General features: G+C 41.6%; 1 protein-coding gene across 1 annotated transcript in view; it reads left to right on the forward strand.

Moving 5' to 3' along the window:
• The first annotated feature begins 302 nt into the window (after positions 1 to 302).
• The window catches only part of LOC134211856 (synaptic vesicle glycoprotein 2B-like), a 34,299-nt gene continuing 13,401 nt past the window's right edge, over positions 303 to 21,200 (forward strand). The window contains exons 1-6 of the mRNA XM_062689179.1: positions 303 to 549; positions 15,765 to 16,701; positions 16,760 to 17,047; positions 17,111 to 17,322; positions 17,385 to 17,602; positions 17,664 to 17,823. Coding sequence (XP_062545163.1) covers positions 15,784 to 16,701; positions 16,760 to 17,047; positions 17,111 to 17,322; positions 17,385 to 17,602; positions 17,664 to 17,823 — 1,796 coding nt within the window. The 5' untranslated portion in view covers positions 303 to 549; positions 15,765 to 15,783. The remainder of the gene's footprint in view (positions 550 to 15,764; positions 16,702 to 16,759; positions 17,048 to 17,110; positions 17,323 to 17,384; positions 17,603 to 17,663; positions 17,824 to 21,200) is intronic.

Below are 21,200 nucleotides of genomic sequence, written 5' to 3' on the forward strand. Positions count from 1 at the left end.
TGTTACTCGATGAGAGATTTATCTAGATTTTCAATATTTTTCTATTATACCGATTTTAAGTTACATGTTTCACTGAATAGGTAATTATAACTAGAAAGCAAAAATTGGGAAGCATTTATCTTGTATACAAATAAAACTGATAAATAACAATTGAATAACGCTCGTTTCAAAAAGGAAGTGATGTGATATTCACGATAAGTACACAGAAAGTAAAATGAGAGCTGTTTGGCAGAATTGAAAACTGTTGCTGGGCATGCGCTTGGTCGGGTTAGTAATTCCAATCGATATTTTCCTTTCAAAATATGGAGTAAGCAATTTGCTCACGGTGTATTTCCGAAAGATTAAGCTATTAAAAGGCAAAACAGATCCGTTTTATATTACAAGAAATAGTAACCGGAAATAGTAAAACGTCTGCGGGCTATGAAGTGAACAGATGAAATCGTAATATGATGGTGTAATGGAATAGTATCACTGGATAGCATACCACAAAGAAACAACACATCGAACTCATTCAATAGTTGTTCGAAATTTGTCCTTTTCAACGTCCAAGTAAGTGTTTGTAATTATTAAAACGAATGAAATTGATGTCTATCGCAGATGGCATAAAAACGGACTGCGGCACACAAATGTAATTTTAGCTGCAATTTTCCGGCCGGTTGGTGCTACCGATTGCATTTGGTAAATGTCATAAGAACATTTTATTTTTCAATCGTATCAACAGTCTTGTCTCTATTTTATCCCTTGTTAACTGAATTTTATTTGAATTAGTATATCATTTGATAGATATACCAAATACACGAATGAACAAACTACAAATATGTCACACTTCAAAAGTTGACTGCCGATATTTACAAGAACCTCTGTGGACCATTTTATGTATTTTTTAACACTCTAAGAAAACAAACTTACTTCATAAACTTGAGTGAAGACACAGTATATTCAAGTCGGAGGTGGCGGGAGTAATATATCTGGATCTTTCGGGTTGGATATTTTCTAGGATTTCTATGGACATATAGTATCATCACAAACAAACAGACATAACAGTGATGAAACTCTCATCGACCTTGAGTTCAATGGCCGTTTTAAAGTCAACTGATTATGAATTTCACATCTACAGGCGCTCGCATCTTATTCCTTTGTATTTGTCATCGCACACTAGCGTCTTTTGTTGACAATGTCATACTAAACTTTATTTCGAGAAACATGCACGTGAGGTGTTGGCAAAGTACCCGAGCGATAAATGTTTAAGGAAATTTTTCTAGCTTTCTGTTTGTCTGTAGTATCATTATGCTTGCCGTTTATAATAATCTTTATGTTCCTGTAGCGGAAAACCATCAATGGGAATATCGTTCAAATGATAATATTTAACACAATGAGGGACCGACTGTTTACTTCAATGCAATTTACTCCCAGTTGGCAGCAGCAGTAAAAAGTGTAGACAACAACCTTCTGTGCACCATGTTAACGCTATTCGTCACTGAGTGGTGATACCGGCGTTCCTATCTGTTTTGCTACCACAGGCAAACAGACGTAACACTAGAGAAATTGCCATCGACCATGACTTCAACGATTAATATGAATTTGATTGATTGCGCGTTTCATAACTAGAGGCGCTAGCGTCGTAATGACATTTCACTCCAGCGCCTTCTGGTGATAATGCCATACGAAACAACGAAATAATTGTAACATGCTCGCAAGATGGTGGTAGAGGCACAGAGAACAGACGTTCATATTTATTCGCGTGCTTGTGTAAAAGTTTGTACTGGTTATTTTGAAGTATGTCGTTATGCTCCCGTTGCGCGGTGCTAGTGTGCTGATGAATATGGTTAAAATTTACCGTGTTTTACTTTTTAGCGCTAGTGTTCATTCCGAATCGCTCCTAGGCTCGCTCCTAGGTGGCAGCACTACATTGTTTATGTAGTGTATGCCAACGACATCACTTAGTGAGATTGAGTTTTTATGTCGGGCAGCCTGCGTTGGCGACACTGAGGTGCGATTTAAATCTTTACACACTTTTTTACCGAAATTTTGTTTGAGGATCCATGTCTGTTCTCTGTGGTAGAGGAGCAAGGCGATGGTTTTTTAAGAAAAAAGCGTCTGTTTGTCTGTGCTGCTACTCTATGTTTTGAAATTTTCACCATGAGCTCATGGAAGGATGGTAATGGGAAATCGATAAAATATATGGGAAAATCCAAGTATTTCGCAGATTTATGGAAAATGGTAATGTTTAAGAAAAAAGTAATGACAAGGAATGCACTATGGGGTGAAAAGATGATCTCCTGCACTCAGCTTCCACTGATTAGTAGTTTTATACTGATGAAATTTCGATTTTACTACCACTGAATCAACACCATCTCTTGCATTGAACGTTTTGACTTAGTCTTGTATAACGGTGGTTTGATGTGTTCATCACGATACGCAACAAAGTGAACTACTTTAATATTTTTATTTTTGGAATCTTCCGGATGCTATTCTGTAACAGTTTTTTTTTAGTTCTTCAAGCAAAGCAAAACAGATCGAAATTTTGGAAACTGTTGTCAATAATCAAATCAAAACCTATTATTCGTTATTGCAAGTGGTAGTGTCCGTTGAAACGCTCGATTTTTCACCACTTGTGATATGTTTGCAACTCGGAAACGTATCGTGGCAAAAATAACTCTTGTCCACCGATAAACTCGAGCTCACGAGTGAGATCTATGGAAGCTCCACTATACGAACTATTCGCCGAGGCGCGGCAACTATCTTCTTCTTATTATAATCATGGTCTTGCTTTAAATCCGCACATTGTAGCTAGCAGGGCCGATCCGCCCTTAAACACGTGGCTTAAGCGCCACTCCACGGGGGAGACCACGTGTACTGATTTATTGCCCGGACGAGACTCTCCTTAGGGCGAGTCCATTTAATCTCCTCGAAAGGAATTTTACAGATCGTTTCAGCTAGCTAGCGAACCAACGACCGAACGGGTTTACCCTAGTTATCGCAACTTCCTCATACAACCAGAAGGCACTCAGAGATTTCGGTAAGGGATCCACCCATACTCAAATGCGATGCAACAGGTTATGCTGCTCGCAACATCTCATCATCGGAGATCCGCCGATCGTCGCGCAACAAACAACAGATAGGAGGTGGTCTGACTGCCCCCTACGTCACACTCCCATATGGTGGAGGACGGGACTCGAATACAACAAACGCGATGTGACGTAAAACACATATAAATCAATCAAACAGCAGGGAATTGGGACAGAACTAACATTTATTATAAACAAGAGTCGAAATAGCTTTTAGGTTTACATGTATTTGGTTTCATTGCTCATTTTCATTCATGTTCAGATTGTATTCGTCCTCTCTATTCTATCCCTACTATGTGTGCGTTCTCTCTCACATTTCTAGCAGCGCATCGGTGGGGCTAGTCTGCGCTCCTGGTGACAAGAAAGGTTTAGCGGCGGCAATTCGTCACGCACGCTTCACGGTGTCACCAATTTTTGTGAATGGCTTTATGGGCACATTCCTTCAGTCTTTTGACTGGACAAAAAACAACAACTCCGAGGCGCCCTCAGCGGACGCCCCACTCCACAAAAGAAAACTTCCACTGGATGGACTCACCGGATTCTGATGGCTTACCGGCCCAGTCGTTGACCTACGGGCAGGTCAATGTGCCCGTCTCGAGCGGCGACGATGACGCCAAGCGCCTGCTTGGACGATGGCGGTGGGCTTGCCCACTCTAAAAGCGGCGATGCAGCGATGGCGACACGCGGTAGCAGCTTTTGATGGCGGTTGGAGGTACGATAGACGGACCGAATTATGGACCCTGTCCAAGTGGAGGTCCCCCAGGCCTCGCCCGGACGATTTGTTGACGGATCGTCCGGCTTCCAGCGGGTTGACGGTTGCTGGGAAGGCTTTCGTCCGTGGAGGGAAAGGAATTCGCACGCTTGGGTGCGAGTGAGGTTGCTGCGAATTAGATGGCCAAACGGCTAAACAGAACACTTAGCACAAGCACAGCACAGCACATATAGAGCACGTTACCTTATCTCGTTGGTTTTAACTCAGTTATCGCACACAATTCCTAACTACGCACACTTTACTTCTAATCTAAGGACGAACAAATATTTAATTAATCACATGCACTTAACGTCACTATATTTAACATACTTTATAGAAAAAACGAATAAATTACAAACGCGCACACTTCCTATATACTGGCTGTTCACAGACGAAATGGCAGAATCTATGTTCCCTCAGATTAAGGAAAGTGAATCCCGGACAATCCTGACAACAACAATCCATTCGTGATTGCACAATTCCGAAGGATAACTCGGTGCGCTGGACCTGCTGCCGTCCCTTTCCAACCTTTCGAGGCGACAACTAAACTCGCCCAAGGAAAGATTGGGCAAAAATTTATGGCTTGTTGCCTATGCTAAGGGACAGTTAAACATTTAAACATTTTGAATGGAATTTTCGCCCATTCACATATATACAGAAACACATTTAATATTTACAAAATTCTGACCGTTACATATCACCCAGCTCTGTTTACGAAAATTTGGTTTAAGGCGTTAAACCAAATTTTCGTACTAATAAATTGTAGTTCCTTTCTTTAAAGAACTATTATTATTGATTTTACTGTCCCTTGCTTATATTAATTTGTCGCAAATAATTAATTATAACATATCCGGGTTCCTATCCTATACAACATGCCGTAGCCAAAACATATTTACAAACAAATCTATCAATATTTACAGTTTATTTACAAAATTTAGGTTCATCTCCATAACATTAATTGAGTCTTTTGACGTTCTCAGAATAGATGTGAGCACAGATATACTCTAACCACAAGAAACATTTCATCTCCCAAACGGCATTGCTGCGGAAACCTCACAGTTTCTACAGAAGCCCTATACATTACTCTAAGACCAAACCAAATAGAATGAAACCACACCAATCCTCTCCGCTGGTTTACTGTTTCATTCATAAATGTCTTAAACACTCAAACATACACCGATACCGACATCAGAAAAGCAATAACACCAATCCTCATCGTTGGTTACTTTTCTGAGTCAAAACTAGAACCAGTCACCCTATGAACCCACAGGTCTCTTACCTGCTCTCGGTTCAATTAGTGTAACCAAACATAAATACGAATCATCTGAAACATATCTACCCACGCGTATCAACTCGCCAAATTAATTATTGGCTTTGTCAGTACATAACATAAACTCCTTAACACATTTCAATAATGTTTCGAAACGCCGATGTCTCACATCAGCTCTCACGAAACATTACCAAATGCCACTCTCCGTGCGACACGGAGCAAAGTTCTCTCGGCACTCATATACTGATACGCTCACCTACTCTGAAAAAACGTCAAAAGTAAACGTAAACATTGGATGTGTAGTGCGGTGCAAAATTTCCGAAAAGTTTTCAGGTAATTTAGTGAAAATTGTTTCCCCAAAATTGCTTTCAATAGCGGAAAATGGACTATGAAGTGACTTGAAACCTGCAAGTAATGATATTTAATGTTTTTCTAGTGTATAGCTGCAGTACGGATGGGAAATTTTATCGACGACCACGACGGCGGTGCTGGATGAGGGCATTATTGCTGACCAAAACCTCGCTCCCCTTGGGTCCTAAAGCGGCATTTATGTTGAAGAACGGAGACGAATCAATGGAAGTGGTGTAGCGGATTCGAAGGGAAGTTGATTTCCGGTTACAGGTGAGTTTTAGCGAAGGTTTATTGTAATTTATTTTTCCCTTTTTAGGTTCACTCGGACAAGGTATGTTGCGCGACATCGTTATGATGTATGGACGATGTCGCACAGTGGGCCGACAAGGAACAAAATTTTCCAATTGGATTCAAATAAAAAATTTGAGATTAAATATTTGCATGCAGGAATAAATAATTAATTAAATAAGTTTGTAAATAACTATGTGCATGCAAAAATAAATAAATAGTGTAAATAAATCTCCAACAAATAAATAAATAAATAAATATAAATAACTATGAAACAATACACAAATATAGAATAATATTGGTCATAATAAAAACTATCATTAAGTACACTAAACTAGCCTAAGACTCGATGTGCACTACAAACTAACATTACTATACAGAAAGAAACACCCACTACAAAATTGCAAAAAGTTCCGTTTGTCGAGATGATTAATTGCGAGTCGAATTTAATTTCAAAACCGGTTGAATGTTTCAAATAGCATTTCCTTTTCCAAAAGTTGCTGATCTACTTGCTCGATTCACTTAGTTTGCTCATCATCGTCTACAACTTACGGTAGAGACATCCGAGTCTTATTGACGATCATCATCTTGGCACCCTCAATCGCAAGACTCCTGCATTATTACTTCTCGCGTTAGATACTCCTCATCATCACTTTTCAGCTCCGAGTTTCTTAGTCACTAGCTCATCGTTCTGGAGTGTACTCCACGAACTCGCTCTGCATTCCAGTCGAGAGGGTAGGCGTCAGTAGACCAGCAATATTCAAAATAGGAACTTACTACTAGCTTCATTCTTACCTGAGCCAACACGTTTGCGAGATTTCTTCCAGGGGTTTCCCACCTAGGTAGCACCCAGTAAATAAAGTTGTTGTGGGGCTGCTCGGACTGAGGGTCCGAGCTAAACCTCGCAAACGGTGGTAATAGTGTTTTTTGTGACCAGAGCAGAGCATCATGGTGCATGGTTGCTACTTCATTCGAAATGAAGAGCTACATAGCTTGAGAACGGTGTCATCATGTACATGTGTCATCGTTATTGCAACCTAGACTTGCTAGGGCATTAGTTACTGTCTTGATGATTAGACAGTTACATAGCTATTTAACTTTTCATGTTTACGGAGGGTTTGCTTTGGTAAGCTTCTTGAGGAATTTACAATGGAAAATTCCAAGTCTTTTCCATCCAAACCTCCAAATCGTAGCAGTGACTCCCAACCAATCGTTTTACAATAGCTGGTATATACTTTGGTCCCAGCTTGGCGGATACACCCTTTCCCTTGTCCGATTGCTCCGTGTTCTTTTTGAGGACTGATTCCCCGACTGCATAGTTAGGGCAATTGGAGTTCGATCTGAGATTGTAGTAGGAAGCGTGTTTTGAATAGGCTGATTTTAGGTTCTCTCTCACTTCGTCGAATAGTTTGTCTCTTTCTGCTGGGCTCAGGTTTGGATCATTCGTAGAACTGGTATCTCGCATGTGTCGATACTCTAAGCCGTCATTCACTATGTTCCTTCCGAAGACGAGGAAGTAAGGTGTGTACTTAGTTGCACTATGGACAGAATTTCGGACTGCATTGGCGATTTTTGTAAATTATTTGCCCATTCCTTATGGTTACCTTTGATTGTGGCTCGGATAGCTGTGGTAATGACACGGTTGACCCTCTCCGTGTCATTTACTTGAGGATGGTAGTTGGGTGTCCTCCAATGGGTTACGTTGTATCTCGATAGTAGGTCCTGGAACGTTTTTGAAATAAATTGGGACCCGTTGTCCGAAAGGACTACTTCCGGCACCCTGAATAACAAGAAAACGGAATTTTCGATGAACTGAGCTAATGTTTCTGCTGTGGCTTCCCGAAATGGCTGCAATAATACGAACTTGCTGAACAAATCGGTTACCACCAACAGACACGTGCTACGGCCTTTCCAGATGCCGGTAACGGACCCACATAGTCCATGGCCAGAAATTGCCACGGATGTTCCACAACCTTTTTTGGCTTGTCATCGGAGGAGTTGTATTTTGGTTGTTTGCCTTGCTGGTCTGACATTTTAAACAAGATCTGCATTGCTGTTTCACGACCCGCTCATTTTGGCCACCAAAACTTTTGGCGAACCATCGCTAGCGTCTTATCTGGCCCGACATGAGCTTCTTCGTGTATTCTTCGTACAATTTCATCCCTTTCGTCCTTCGGGGGTACCGTTTCCAACGAAAACGTGGATCCTCGAATTTGGTTTCTGTTTTTACAGTATCGCAAAATCTCTCCGTCCACCACTCGAAAGTCTGTGTACAGCGTCGGGTCCTTCTCGATTTTTAGCCAATTCCTGGTACTTGGTATCTTCCGGAACTGTAGAGATCGCTTCCACAGATCTTGACAAGCAGTCTGCCAGGATATTGTTTTTGCCTTTCCGATATTCCAAATCAATATCGTAGGACTGAATTTTTAAAGCCCATCTAAGCAGTTTCGCGTTCCCCGACTCAACCCCAATGGTGAACAGCCATAATAAGCTCCGAGCGTCGGTTACTACCCGGAAACGTGTGCCTTCTACAAAATGCCGGAAATGCTGTATCGCCAACAACACTCCGAGACATTCTTTCTCCACACTTGAATACTTGCGCTGTGTACTGCTAAGCTTTTTGCTAAAATATTCGATCACACGTGGTAGGCCTTCTTGTTGTTGAATCAGTGCCGCTCCAACAGCGTTATCTGACGCATCCGATTCTATACTAAACGGTTGACTGAAGTCAGGATTCCCCAATATGGGTGCGGATACCAACGCTGCCTTCAGGTCTCCGAATGCCGCTTCTGCCGCTTCCGTCCAGCTAAATTTCTGCTTAGTCTTCTTGAGCAAATCCGATATCGGGGCCACTATTCTGCTATAATCGCGTATGAAACGCTGGTAGAATCCGGCCAATCCCAGTAATCGTCTTATATCCTTGATGTTTTCGGCCGAGCGTAATTTAGAATTGGTGCTATTCGTGAATTGTCGATCGATACTCCTTCGTCTGTTAAAAGATATCCCAGATAGGATACTGTTTTCGACAGAACCTGCTCTTGTCTAACGAGATAGTTAGGCTGGCTTTCGTTAATCTTTCTCCCACGATTTTCAACAAACGAATGTGTTCCTCGAAGCTTTCCGTTGCAATGACGATGTCGTCCAAATAGACGAATACGTTGGGCTCGAGATCGAATCCAACTACTCGATCCATGAGACGACACATAGTGAACGGCGCGTTAGTCAGCCCAAAGGGGCAAACCTTGAACCGGTAGAGTCCTTTTGGCGTCCGAAAAGCGGTGTAGTCTCGCGACTCTTCCTTGAGAGGGATTTGGAAGTATGCATCTTTTAGATCCACCACCGATGAAATATTTCACCCATATTCCTCATTGGGTAGGAGTCCTTCTTGGTGAGTGCATTTATCCTCCTGGAGTCTAAGCATACGCGTAATTTCCCGTTAGCCTTTCTAACGGGGACCAGCGCACTAGCCCACTCACTGGCACACTCCTCTATTGCATCCATTCGCTTATATCGTTCCAACTCCGCGTCCATTTCCGCCTGTATCGCTGGCGAACAACGGTATAACGGCTGGCGCCTGGGTTTTGCCTCCTCATTTAAAACAATTTCGTGCTGAATTACCGAAGTTCGGCCCAACCGATTCTCCGTTGTGCAAGGAAAGCTCTTGATGGCTTCCGTCAAGTCCTTCCTCTGATTCGTCGTTAACGCATGTTCAGTCTCGATGGTTTCGGGCGTCGTTGTCGAAGGCTCTGGTAACTCCAAAGCGGGGATGTCTAGTGATTCGTCGGAGTCCGCTACTTTCAGAACTGGCAGAGTTTCTATTGGCAACACCGGTATTTGCACGGAATTTACGCAATGTCCGTTTCGCTCTTCTTTCGTGTTTATCGTGGCCACTTGTTCGAATCCACCTGCACTTTGGATCATGGGCTGAATCCGAAGATTTTCCAAAATTATATCCTAGTATTAAGTCTCTGGCGATTTGTGGTACTATTAACGTTGGAATTATCTTCACAACCCCTCTAAATTCCATCGGCAAGTTCACGTATCCTAAGCTATCGTGAACTGTTTTGTCGGCTGTCACAATCTTTATTGGACTATGGTGTACTTCCAACCCGTTCTGTTCTGCAATTTCTGTATCACTCATTACGCTCACCCTTGCTCCCGAATCCAACAAAGCATCGTAGTTTTTATTAAATATTCTAACCATCACATGTGGGCACATGTCCATGTGTATCTTTACTTCGCAAAGTTCCTGGAACGTATCCACAAAAGGAATATTTTCTGGTTTTCTGGGAACGGTCATATCTGGAATGCTATCGTTCCCCGGCTGGCATTCCAAATCTAGTTTCCCGAATTTTCTCTCGTCGGTCTCCTACTGTCTGCTGGATGATTCTCACACGTTTTCACTGTTTTTCCTTGTGCTCCACACCAGTAACAAAACAGGTTTTTCTCGTGTGGACAATTCCTCCACAGGTGGCCAGTCCTCCTGCAGTTCCAACACAACATGGACTGCGGGACGTTGACGCCATCCCTGGTTGATGATCCTGGATTCCTCCCGGTCGACGATGATGCCTGCTGCATTCTCAGTTTCCTATCCCGGTCCATTCTACCTCCAATTACATTGACATCTTCTGGTTCCGATTCTGAGCTATACGATTCTTCCTTTTCCCGTAGGTCGATGTTGTGCACTGGACTCGTCTTGCTCGGTCCATCCGTCTGAAAATTGGGTCATTCGCATCAATTCTATATGCATAGTATTCGAGTTTTCTCAACTCACGTACTGTTCGACATGCCAACTTCGACCTGTAATGGGGCCGCATGTTATCCCAAATAACTTCAAAAATTCTTTGTTGGTCTAACGGTGTGCTAAGTAGCTTATTCAAACGCTCAATTTCCATCTTGAAGCTTAAAAAGGTTTCACCTCTATTCTGCTTCCTCTCATAGATCTTTTGGCGATTTCCTGATCTTTGTTAGGGTTACCGTACATATATCGAATCCTTTCCTCGAATTGCTCCCAGTTATGAAATTCATCGGCGTAGCAAAGGTACCAGTCGTACGCTTCACCTCGCAGTATCGTATGTATTCTCTGCATGAGAACATCGTCTGCAATTCTATCCATTTTGGCAAGACGACGTACTTTCAGCAAAAATCTTCCAATGATCTGGTACGCGAATCGCCACTGAAACTTAAGTGCCATTTCTCCATCCTACGATCTGCGTCACGGATTTCAGCTTCACTTACTCTCCTTACTCTGTTTTGATGGTGGAGCACTCTATTGTTGAATCTCTCATCCTCTGAGAATTCGTCTGAACTGAATTCCGATTGCCTACGTCCGTGTGTAAAGCCTCCTCCATGATGAACACGACGATCCTGCACTTCGCCCCAGTGTGTGTTGTTCCTCTTCTCCATACCCTCGTTGTCGCTCGAAGTGAGTTCGAGTATTATGTCGGTCCGACCATACTCTACGTGTGTGATCGTCTTCACCTTCACGCCTCCTCTCAAATCTTTCTCGGTGGAACGGAACATGGTCACGATACCTTTCCCCACTTCTGCCTGGCTCGTCCCTATGCACCACACTATTTCTTATGGTGTTTTCGTCCGTCTTATTACTCCTGCCGTCATATCGGAACATTCCACGTTCATATTCTTGCCGACCGCTATCATCTGCATCGTATTCATCTGTGAAAATCCTTCTGTTTCTATCCTCTCTCTGGCTGTATGTACTACGTTGTGCTGGAACACACAAATCGAACCTATTTCTATTGTCCTCTTCATTCCAGGTACCCGTCTGGTTCCAGGTACCTACTATCCCTGCGGTAACCTTGCCTTGTAACGCATTCTGTGAGCTACTAGCATTATCCTCTTTTCCTCCTTTAGCTCCCTCTGAATTTTGGATAAACATGTCTAACTTTCGCTGTAGATCCGCAACCTGTGCTTCTAACTCTTTTCCCGATTACTGACCTGTACCTGTTCACCTTGTGATGTTTTCGGAACAACCGACTTGGCTCCCAATGGACTTAGCATTCTGACCTGAGCACCATAACCATCCTGAGATCTATCCTCTTTTTGTAAACTCGAAGTATCTGGCCTTTTATCCTGCCCTTTCTTAGATTCAAATTTATTTAATTCTTCCCTTATGTCCTTCAGTAACTCTTTCCGCATTCGCTCCGAATCAGCCTCCTTGGTGATTATCCTGTAGACCCTACAATAATAATGTCGCAATCGAGAGTAAACTCTCTCATCCAACCCACCTGCCAACTTATTCCTCAATTCATTGACCCTAGAACATATCATGTCATATTCTTGATCAATAGTGAATGGAGATTCGTACACTCTTTTCTTTCTCATCTTGTTTGAACAAATACCTCAGCGTTCTATACTTTGTCTCAACATCATTTTTCGTCTCGTCGTATTTCCCTCTAATCGTAAGCTCATAGTCGACTTCGTCATTGATCAGATGATCCGCATGTGGGGGTTTAACAGCCATTTTCAACAGTAAGTTACCAACAATTATAGATAATAATAAATAGAAATAATATGATGTTCAACAAATAATGTAAATAAACTCAATAAACTTTCAACGAAACTTTGTAATGCACTACATCAACCCAAACTTTACAATCTCAATTACCTACAAAATACTCGAAATCACTCAACAAAATATTTTTACTCCAGAATTTCTCCACAAAACAGCATAATACGGAAACAATTACAATATCCGCAAAAATATTAATATAATGACCTAAAATTTTCCAACAATAACACATTAATCATGAAGTAATTTAACATCAGCTATAACATAAATCATAAATACAACATAGAAGACCTTTAGCTGGGCGCCCCACGTTGGGCGCCATTTGTAGCTAGCAGGGCCGATCCGCCCTTAAACACGTGGCTTAAGCGCCACTCCACGGGGGAGACCACGTGTACTGATTTATTGCCCGGACGAGACTCTCCTTAGGGCGAGTCCATTTAATCTCCTCGAAAGGAATTTTACAGATCGTTTCAGCTAGCTAGCGAACCAACGACCGAACGGGTTTACCCTAGTTATCGCAACTTCCTCATACAACCAGAAGGCACTCAGAGATTTCGGTAAGGGATCCACCCATACTCAAATGCGATGCAACAGGTTATGCTGCTCGCAACATCTCATCATCGGAGATCCGCCGATCGTCGCGCAACAAACAACAGATAGGAGGTGGTCTGACTGCCCCTACGTCACACTCCCATATGGTGGAGGACGGGACTCGAATACAACAAACGCGATGTGACGTAAAACACATATAAATCAATCAAACAGCAGGGAATTGGGACAGAACTAACATTTATTATAAACAAGAGTCGAAATAGCTTTTAGGTTTACATGTATTTGGTTTCATTGCTCATTTTCATTCATGTTCAGATTGTATTCGTCCTCTCTATTCTATCCCTACTATGTGTGCGTTCTCTCTCCCTGTCTAGTTCTCATGTGCTCATGTGCTTTAAATGTTCTTGATGTGACGTCACATTTCTAGCAGCGCATCGGTGGGGCTAGTCTGCGCTCCTGGTGACAAGAAAGGTTTAGCGGCGGCAATTCGTCACGCACGCTTCACGGTGTCACCAATTTTTGTGAATGGCTTTATGGGCACATTCCTTCAGTCTTTTGACTGGACAAAAAACAACAACTCCGAGGCGCCCTCAGCGGACGCCCCACTCCACAAAAAGAAAACTTCCACTGGATGGACTCACCGGATTCTGATGGCTTACCGGCCCAGTCGTTGACCTACGGGCAGGTCAATGTGCCCGTCTCGAGCGGCGACGATGACGCCAAGCGCCTGCTTGGACGATGGCGGTGGGCTTGCCCACTCTAAAAGCGGCGATGCAGCGATGGCGACACGCGGTAGCAGCTTTTGATGGCGGTTGGAGGTACGATAGACGGACCGAATTATGGACCCTGTCCAAGTGGAGGTCCCCCAGGCCCCTCCCGGACGATTTGTTGACGGATCGTCCGGCTTCCAGCGGGTTGACGGTTGCTGGGAAGGCTTTCGTCCGTGGAGGAAAGGAATTCGCACGCTTGGGTGCGAGTGAGGTTGCTGCGAATTAGATGGCCAAACGGCTAAACAGAACACTTAGCACAAGCACAGCACAGCACATATAGAGCACGTTACCTTATCTCGTTGGTTTTAACTCAGTTATCGCACACAATTCCTAACTACGCACACTTTACTTCTAATCTAAGGACGAACAAATATTTAATTAATCACATGCACTTAACGTCACTATATTTAACATACTTTATAAAAAAACGAATAAATTACAAACGCGCACACTTCCTATATACTGGCTGTTCACAGACGAAATGGCAGAATCTATGTTCCCTCAGATTAAGGAAAGTGAATCCCGGACAATCCTGAGATTCGCCATTTCCCGAAATTTCTTCGTGCACATTCGTGATTGCACAATTCCGAAGGATAACTCGGTGCGCTGGACCTGCTGCCGTCCCTTTCCAACCTTTCGAGGCGACAACTAAACTCGCCCAAGGAAAGATTGGGCAAAAATTTATGGCTTGTTGCCTATGCTAAGGGACAGTTAAACATTTAAACATTTTGAATGGAATTTTCGCCCATTCACATATATACAGAAACACATTTAATATTTACAAAATTCTGACCGTTACAACATCTAACCGCACGGATAAGGAAGGCCCCAACTATGAAAAGTTTAAAAAGGCTACTCGAGTTATCAAGATGGCTTCTGAGCTAAAGCACTAACTGGGCCAGATGTTAACAGGTAGGCGCCGGTGGTCCACTCGAGGTCATTTTGAAACACTTTTGTCATACCCGAAATTGTTTTTATCTACTACGCTTTTCTTCGTCGTGCATTTCTGCGTCTTTGGGTGCTAAATTGACGTAGGTGGCAGCTGCTACTACTGTGGTTGTTAGAGGTTGTGCCAACCGTGAAATCTGTACTATTATATCTACGTGAAATCTGGTGTGTATCGGCGAAGAATACTTAACGGTTGCACTGCCGCTAACCGCAAGTCGAGCACATCTGTATATGGGGCTCCATATACAGATGTGCTCAACTTGCGGTTAGCGGCAGTGCAGGTGTTAATCAATAGATCTATGCGGTATATACATCGTGCAAGTTGGCTCAACATTTGGATCTCCTGTATGTAACACCCGGGTCGATGTGATTAAATTCGATAAAACAGAAACATGATAATCAAGGTGGATACAACACTCTGCATTAGAATTGGCGAGGTCGAGTTCGGCCTGATGTAGATAGTGCAAATGTAGACTGATTGCGTTGGCAAGGATAGGCATACTGCAACTTGCTCTAATGTTTTGGCATTGACTAGTGGAACTAACTTACATACCTACGTGGGATATTCTTCTTGACATCGATCAGTACACATCCACCGCGAAGCAAAGGCGAAGTGAGAAGATTACAGTCGAGACGATAAATCACATAATCGGAATTTTGAATGTCATCACCAAGCCAAGTTTCTGTCAGTGCAATGACATCATAGTCACAAGATAAAAGTGCCAAACGAAGATCTTGCGTTTCATGAGGCTAACACGATGATACTCTTATGCCCGAGAAAATCGAGAAAATTCCCTGTACGGCAGACCCTGTACTCGCTGGTAATGTGCTTGATGTAAAATTTAGATTTGTGATAGGGTTGCCTAATAACATATGCATAAACTTTAAAGCATAGATACATTCAGTTTTGATCCAATTCACATATTGAAATGTTCCGCCACATTGTAGTTACCGTGTTTTGGGATAATGGGCAGGATCTTCAAATTGTTTGTGAGAAAACCCCATTGAATAATATCCCTTTAAACGAAAAAATGTGTTTGAAAACATGCCAGCTTATGGCACCATTTGTCTATCTGATTGTTACATTGGCCTGTTGGTAGATTCTCAAAAAGGTTTAAAAATTACTAATTTTCCTGTAAGTCCTGTAAATCATTTTCAAATACACATACCTACCAATTTATTCGAATATATTAATAAAATATAAATTGTTTCCTATGTTTCACTTGTGTTGCAGATGAGATTATGTGAGTACGATGTCCGACGATTCAGAAGAGGCTTGCTTGGTTAGACCCAGATCACCTTCATTGTCGGGTGCTCCAGCCGGCACAATGCAGTACACGCACGGACTTACGGATTCCCATCTGCAAGCGCATAATAATAACAACAACAGCAATCACCATTCCACCCACAGTCAGGGCTCCCACTCGACGGCACGGGGTTCCCAGTCGGAGTCTGGCGAGCTAATTGATTACAGTGACGATGTTATACTTAGCCAGTTCCACGCGGACGCGATTAAACAAGCAGGTTTCGGAAAATTCCAACTAATTGCTTCCATAATAGCTGGACTAGGTCTAGCAGGTCATGCCATCCAAGTGTACGCGGTATTCTACATTATTCCCTCGGCAGAAGTGGAGTACTGCATTTTAGATACAGAGAAAAGCTGGTTAGGCTCAATAACACTTCTAGGGATGGCTTTAGGGGCATTACTATGGGGAGGACTTGCTGGACGTGCGGGAAGGAGAAAGTCTCTCCTTAGTTGTCTTGGCGTTTGCGGTGTTTTCTCGGTGATAGCCGCTTTTATGCCAACTTACGGCCCTTTTATGATGGCCAGATTTTGCGCTGCTGCAGGAATTGGCGGAGCCCTGCCAACAGCTTCGGTGTATTTATGCGAGCTAACTCCGGTCAATTTCAGAGCACGGATCTTAGGTCTTTTGGGAGCCTTTGGAGTGGCCGGAGGGTTAGTGGCTGGAGCAATTGCTACTAGTACGGTTCCTGGAACTGGGCAACAGGTGGTGCTTGAAAACAAGGAACATTTTAGTGCTTGGCATCGTTATCTGCTACTTAGCACACTGCCAACATTTGCTTCTATTCTTGGTCTTTTTTGGTTACCTGAATCTCCACGGTATTTATTGGAGAACTCTCGAGAAGTGGAAGCATTAACCATATATCAGGTAATATTGGAATGCACATCATGAATCATCTCGTACAGTGTAGTATCGTTCTTTTCAGAAAATTTACCAAAACAATCGAACACGAGGAGGATACTCTCTGACTGAGCTTGAACTACCTGGCACAAGAACACATCGGAATCTTCCCACATCAGTATTACAAGAAATGGCAACTAGTGTGGCTCTATTTTTCGGCAGCTTCTTTCAACTGTTCAATGTGGTCAACATAAAAAGAACTTTACTACTGTTTGCTGCTTGGACTGCCACTATTTTCATATATCATGGACTTACAATTTATATAGCAGAGTACTCAAAAAGCACCGAATCGGAAAACTATTACCGAAACACGGTAAACTCTTCAATGTACAACTATTTTTATTGAATCTATACTTTAATACTGTACCTTTTTCAGATCAACAAAGACAACATGTCCTTTGAGAACGCAGATTTCAACAAGTCAATAGAAAACATTATCTACACAAATTGCCGCTTCGTTAACTGCACCTTCAGGAGAATGTTCATAAGCCACGTGACTTTCAATAACTGTACTTTCCTCGACACTGAGTTCACAAATGTGAAAACTAGTCGGACCCAGTTCAAATTCAGCACGTTGGAAAATATTGGGTAAGAATCGTATGAGATGAGTGTATTGCTCAGTGGTAATGCTTTTAAATGTTTCTTAACAGACTCATTGACACGGATTTGACTGAACGCCATTTCGTTGATTGTGTCACCCATAACATAACAACGATACGATTATTCTCAACATGTGATCGAGACTTCGAATACAACATCTACTTGGACGCATTGTGGGAATCGCACTTTGGTGCATTGCTGCCTGGTATGGTATTAATGATTTTAGTTGGCGAAGGGTGTCATCGGTTTGGCCGAAGCAGAACAGCAAGTAAGCATTCGACTTTACCTGGTTCATCATTGTTCAACATCCTATTTTTCAAATGTTGCAGCGCTGTGTTTCGGGTTTGCAATCAGCTTGACCATAACGTTTGCATTCTTGTATCATGACCTTCAAGTGGTTTGGACAGCAGGTTCAGCACAAGGACTGATGTTGGCAGGAATTGCAGCGTTGACGTTGTTGGCGATAGAAAGCTATACCACAAATTTGAGGTAAGTCTATTTTTTTTAAATAATAATTTGATACATGGTGCATAATATTTCTGGGCTACTCTAGGAGGTTCTTTTAAAGCATAGATTTTCAAAGACTTAGATGTATCGTCTCCGAATTTCTCTTCTGGTATCGTTATCGAAGGTTCCCAGTGAGCCTTTCTACATCTGCTCAAAGTGACGTGCCATAATATCGATATCTTCGGTGAAATCAAATAGCTGAGCGGACTTCGTGAAAATCGCACCAATCGTGTCAATCCCTGTTCTTTGTATTACTCCCTCCAAAGCTATGTTGAATAGCAGGCACGAAAGACCATCACGTTGTCGTAATCCTCTGTGCGTTTCAAAGTGACTCGAGAACAGTGTTATAAAATGTCATTTGCATTCGTATGAATAATTTTCCCAGAATTTTTTCCAGAAGGTAGCTATCAAATCATGATGTATGACGAACTTATAGCGCTTAAATGTGCCTACAACTTTGTCTAACAACACATTGTTGTAAATTTGTAATCTGGGGCGTGAGAGGCAAAATGTCATTCAAATGACATTATGTCAAATGACACGTGACATTTTGGAGAGTTTTCACTCTCCAGCCTCAGATGTTATATTTAGAGCAATGTACCCTTGGACAAAAATATAGCCCTACTTAAGCGTTATGAGTACATCTAAAATCATGGAACAAATTTGGCTTCTAAGGAAAGTTATGAACAAATTAGTCAAATGACATGCAGATGACATTTTACAGCCTGCTCGAGAATGCCTCTGAAACTCGAACTACGCTCTTCACCCGATCCATCGTTGCCTTAACCAACCGCATTAGTTTATTTGGAAATCCGTGTTTGTGCTGTTAGCGATTGTGTCATACGCAGTTTTGAAGTCGATGAATAGATGATATGTGGGCACTTTATATTCGCGGCATTTCTGGAATATCTGGCGTAAGGCGAACACCTGGTCAGTAGTAGAGCGTTCGCCCATGAATCCCGCCTGGTACTGCCCCACGAACTCTCTTACAATTGAGGTCAGTCGACGGCATTAAATTTGGAGGAGTACCTTGTAGGCGGCGTTCATCAAATTGTGATTGCGCGGTAGTTGCTACAACGCAGCTTATCGCCCTTTTTGTAGATTGTTTTTCCAACTTTGTCACCATAACGCCCTCGTTTCTTGCCACATCGCCAGCTGAGATATATCAGCTTCCACACTGATATTCTTCCCTCCCCCTTCATACGGAAGTTTGGCAGAAGGAAAGTCGTGCGATATGTGCCATCACAAATATTGCCCTCCGCTCGCTTTAAAATCGACTTCTATAAAAACATTCTTCATGCCTGCATAGGGAATTCCTAGATGAATTTCCGAATGGTTCCCAAAAGCAATTTCCGAAGAAATTTCTTTGAATTAATTTCTCCGTTCTCTTAAAAAGATTCCCGAAAAAAAATCAAAAGAAATGGAGAATGTTGTGACGGAACTATGGGGGGCCTTCACAAATTACGTAACGTTGAATGGGGAGGGAGGGGGTCAAGCCGAGCGTTACGATCCATACAAAAAAAATAAACCTTTCATACAAAAAGTGTTACGAGGGGTGGGGGTCCAAAATTACCAAATTTAGCGTTACGTAATTTTAGAAAGAACCCTTGAGGAAAATGTCCAAGAACTTCTTCCTAAAGTTACCAAAGAATTTTCAAAGGATAAGCCGTAGAAATTCCCAAGGAATTGTTTAAGGTAGTTCCGACAGAATTCCTATGGGAATTTGAGGAAAAGTTGTCAAAGAACTTGCTAAGGCACCCCTGAGGGAATTACTGAAAAATTCCAACATTTTTTTTTTCTTAAAAAAAATCCGGAGGAATTCTTAAAATAATCCTCCGTATTAATTGCCGAAGAAATTCTAAAGCAAACTTTCAAAGCCTAAACATATTTCCGATGGAATCTGTGATTGAAATTCTGTAGGAATTTTTAGAGGAATTCTAAAATATTTTCTGTCGAAATTTGCGAATGATTTTCGGAAGGTATATCCGAAAGAATTTCTAAGGGAACTACGGAAGAATTCCTAAAGGATTTTATGAAGCAATTCATAAAGCAATTTCCTACGAAATTTTCAAAGGAATTTCCAAAAGAACGAAACTTAACGAATTTCCTAAGGTTCTTTGAAACAAAGGAATACGTGGAATCTGACGTAATTCCTGAGGTAAATTTTAAGGACTATCCGCAAGAATTTCCGAAGAATTTTCTGGAATTCGTTTCAGGAGGAGTTTTTGTAGAACTTTCTGAGGCAATTTCCTAGGGAATCCTGGACGAATCTTCAAAAGAATCTGTGGAGGAAATTGTGAATAAATTACTGGGAAAATTTCCAAAGGAATTCTTGAAGAAAGTAAGGAATTACATCAGAAATACACGTTAGCATTTTCTTTGAAATTCTATTAGAAATTTCTCCGTATTTCCCTTTGAGAATTCCTTCGGAAATTCCATCATAGAATCCTTCAAAAATGCCTTTATCGATCCCTCTAGAAGATCTTTTAGGAATTCTTCAGGAAAGTATTTTACCTTCAAAAACTCAAAAGTTCTTTTAGGAATTATTTTCGAAAATCCATTCAGGTTCTCTTTTGGGAATGCCTCCAAAAATTTATTTGGAAATTCCTGCATTAACCCAACACAAATTTCTTAAAAAAACGCCTCCAAAAATTTATTTGTAAAATCCTCCAAAATTTTATTTCTTATATAATCAAGAAAATACCGCCCTGAATTCCTTCGGATATTCCTCCAGGGACTTCTTAAAAATATTATTTGAAAAACCTCCGAGATTTCTTTAGATTTTTTTTCGATCTTCCAGAGATCTTCTAGGAAATCCTTTGAAATTTATTGAAAATGAAGTTGTTTGCGATGTAGTTACTTATTGAAATTTCGAAAAAAAAACAATTCAATAATAAACAACAAACACCAAAAAAATTTCGGGAAGATGAAAGCATTTTCGAAGAAATTCCTACAGGAAGTTCCGGAAGAATTCCCGGAGAATTAAAGTTTCAAAGGAATTGTTGGAAGAAGCAAATTTTGAATGTATTCCTTATGGATATCTAGAAGATTTATTTTTCCAGCGAATCATAAAATAATTGCTGAAACAATTTCAAAAAAAAAAAATTTCCGAAGAAATTCTCAAAAAGACGAATGGAATTTTTAAGGAAAATTTCCGCAGAAATTGCTAAAGAAACTTCCAAAGAAATTACTCAAAGAGTCTCCAAAGGCGAATGTAGGAATTCGTGGAACAAAATCCGAAAGCATTCCTTAATCAATTTCCGAAAAAAATCGTAAAGGATTTTCTAAAGAAATCCGTAATGAAAAGATTTTTTTGCAATTCCTGATCATAATATCTGGTTTACAGTTCGTCTTTGAGT

The sequence above is a fragment of the Armigeres subalbatus genome, chromosome 2 (assembly GCF_024139115.2).
Source record: "Armigeres subalbatus isolate Guangzhou_Male chromosome 2, GZ_Asu_2, whole genome shotgun sequence".
Taxonomy (NCBI): Eukaryota; Metazoa; Arthropoda; class Insecta; order Diptera; family Culicidae; genus Armigeres; species Armigeres subalbatus.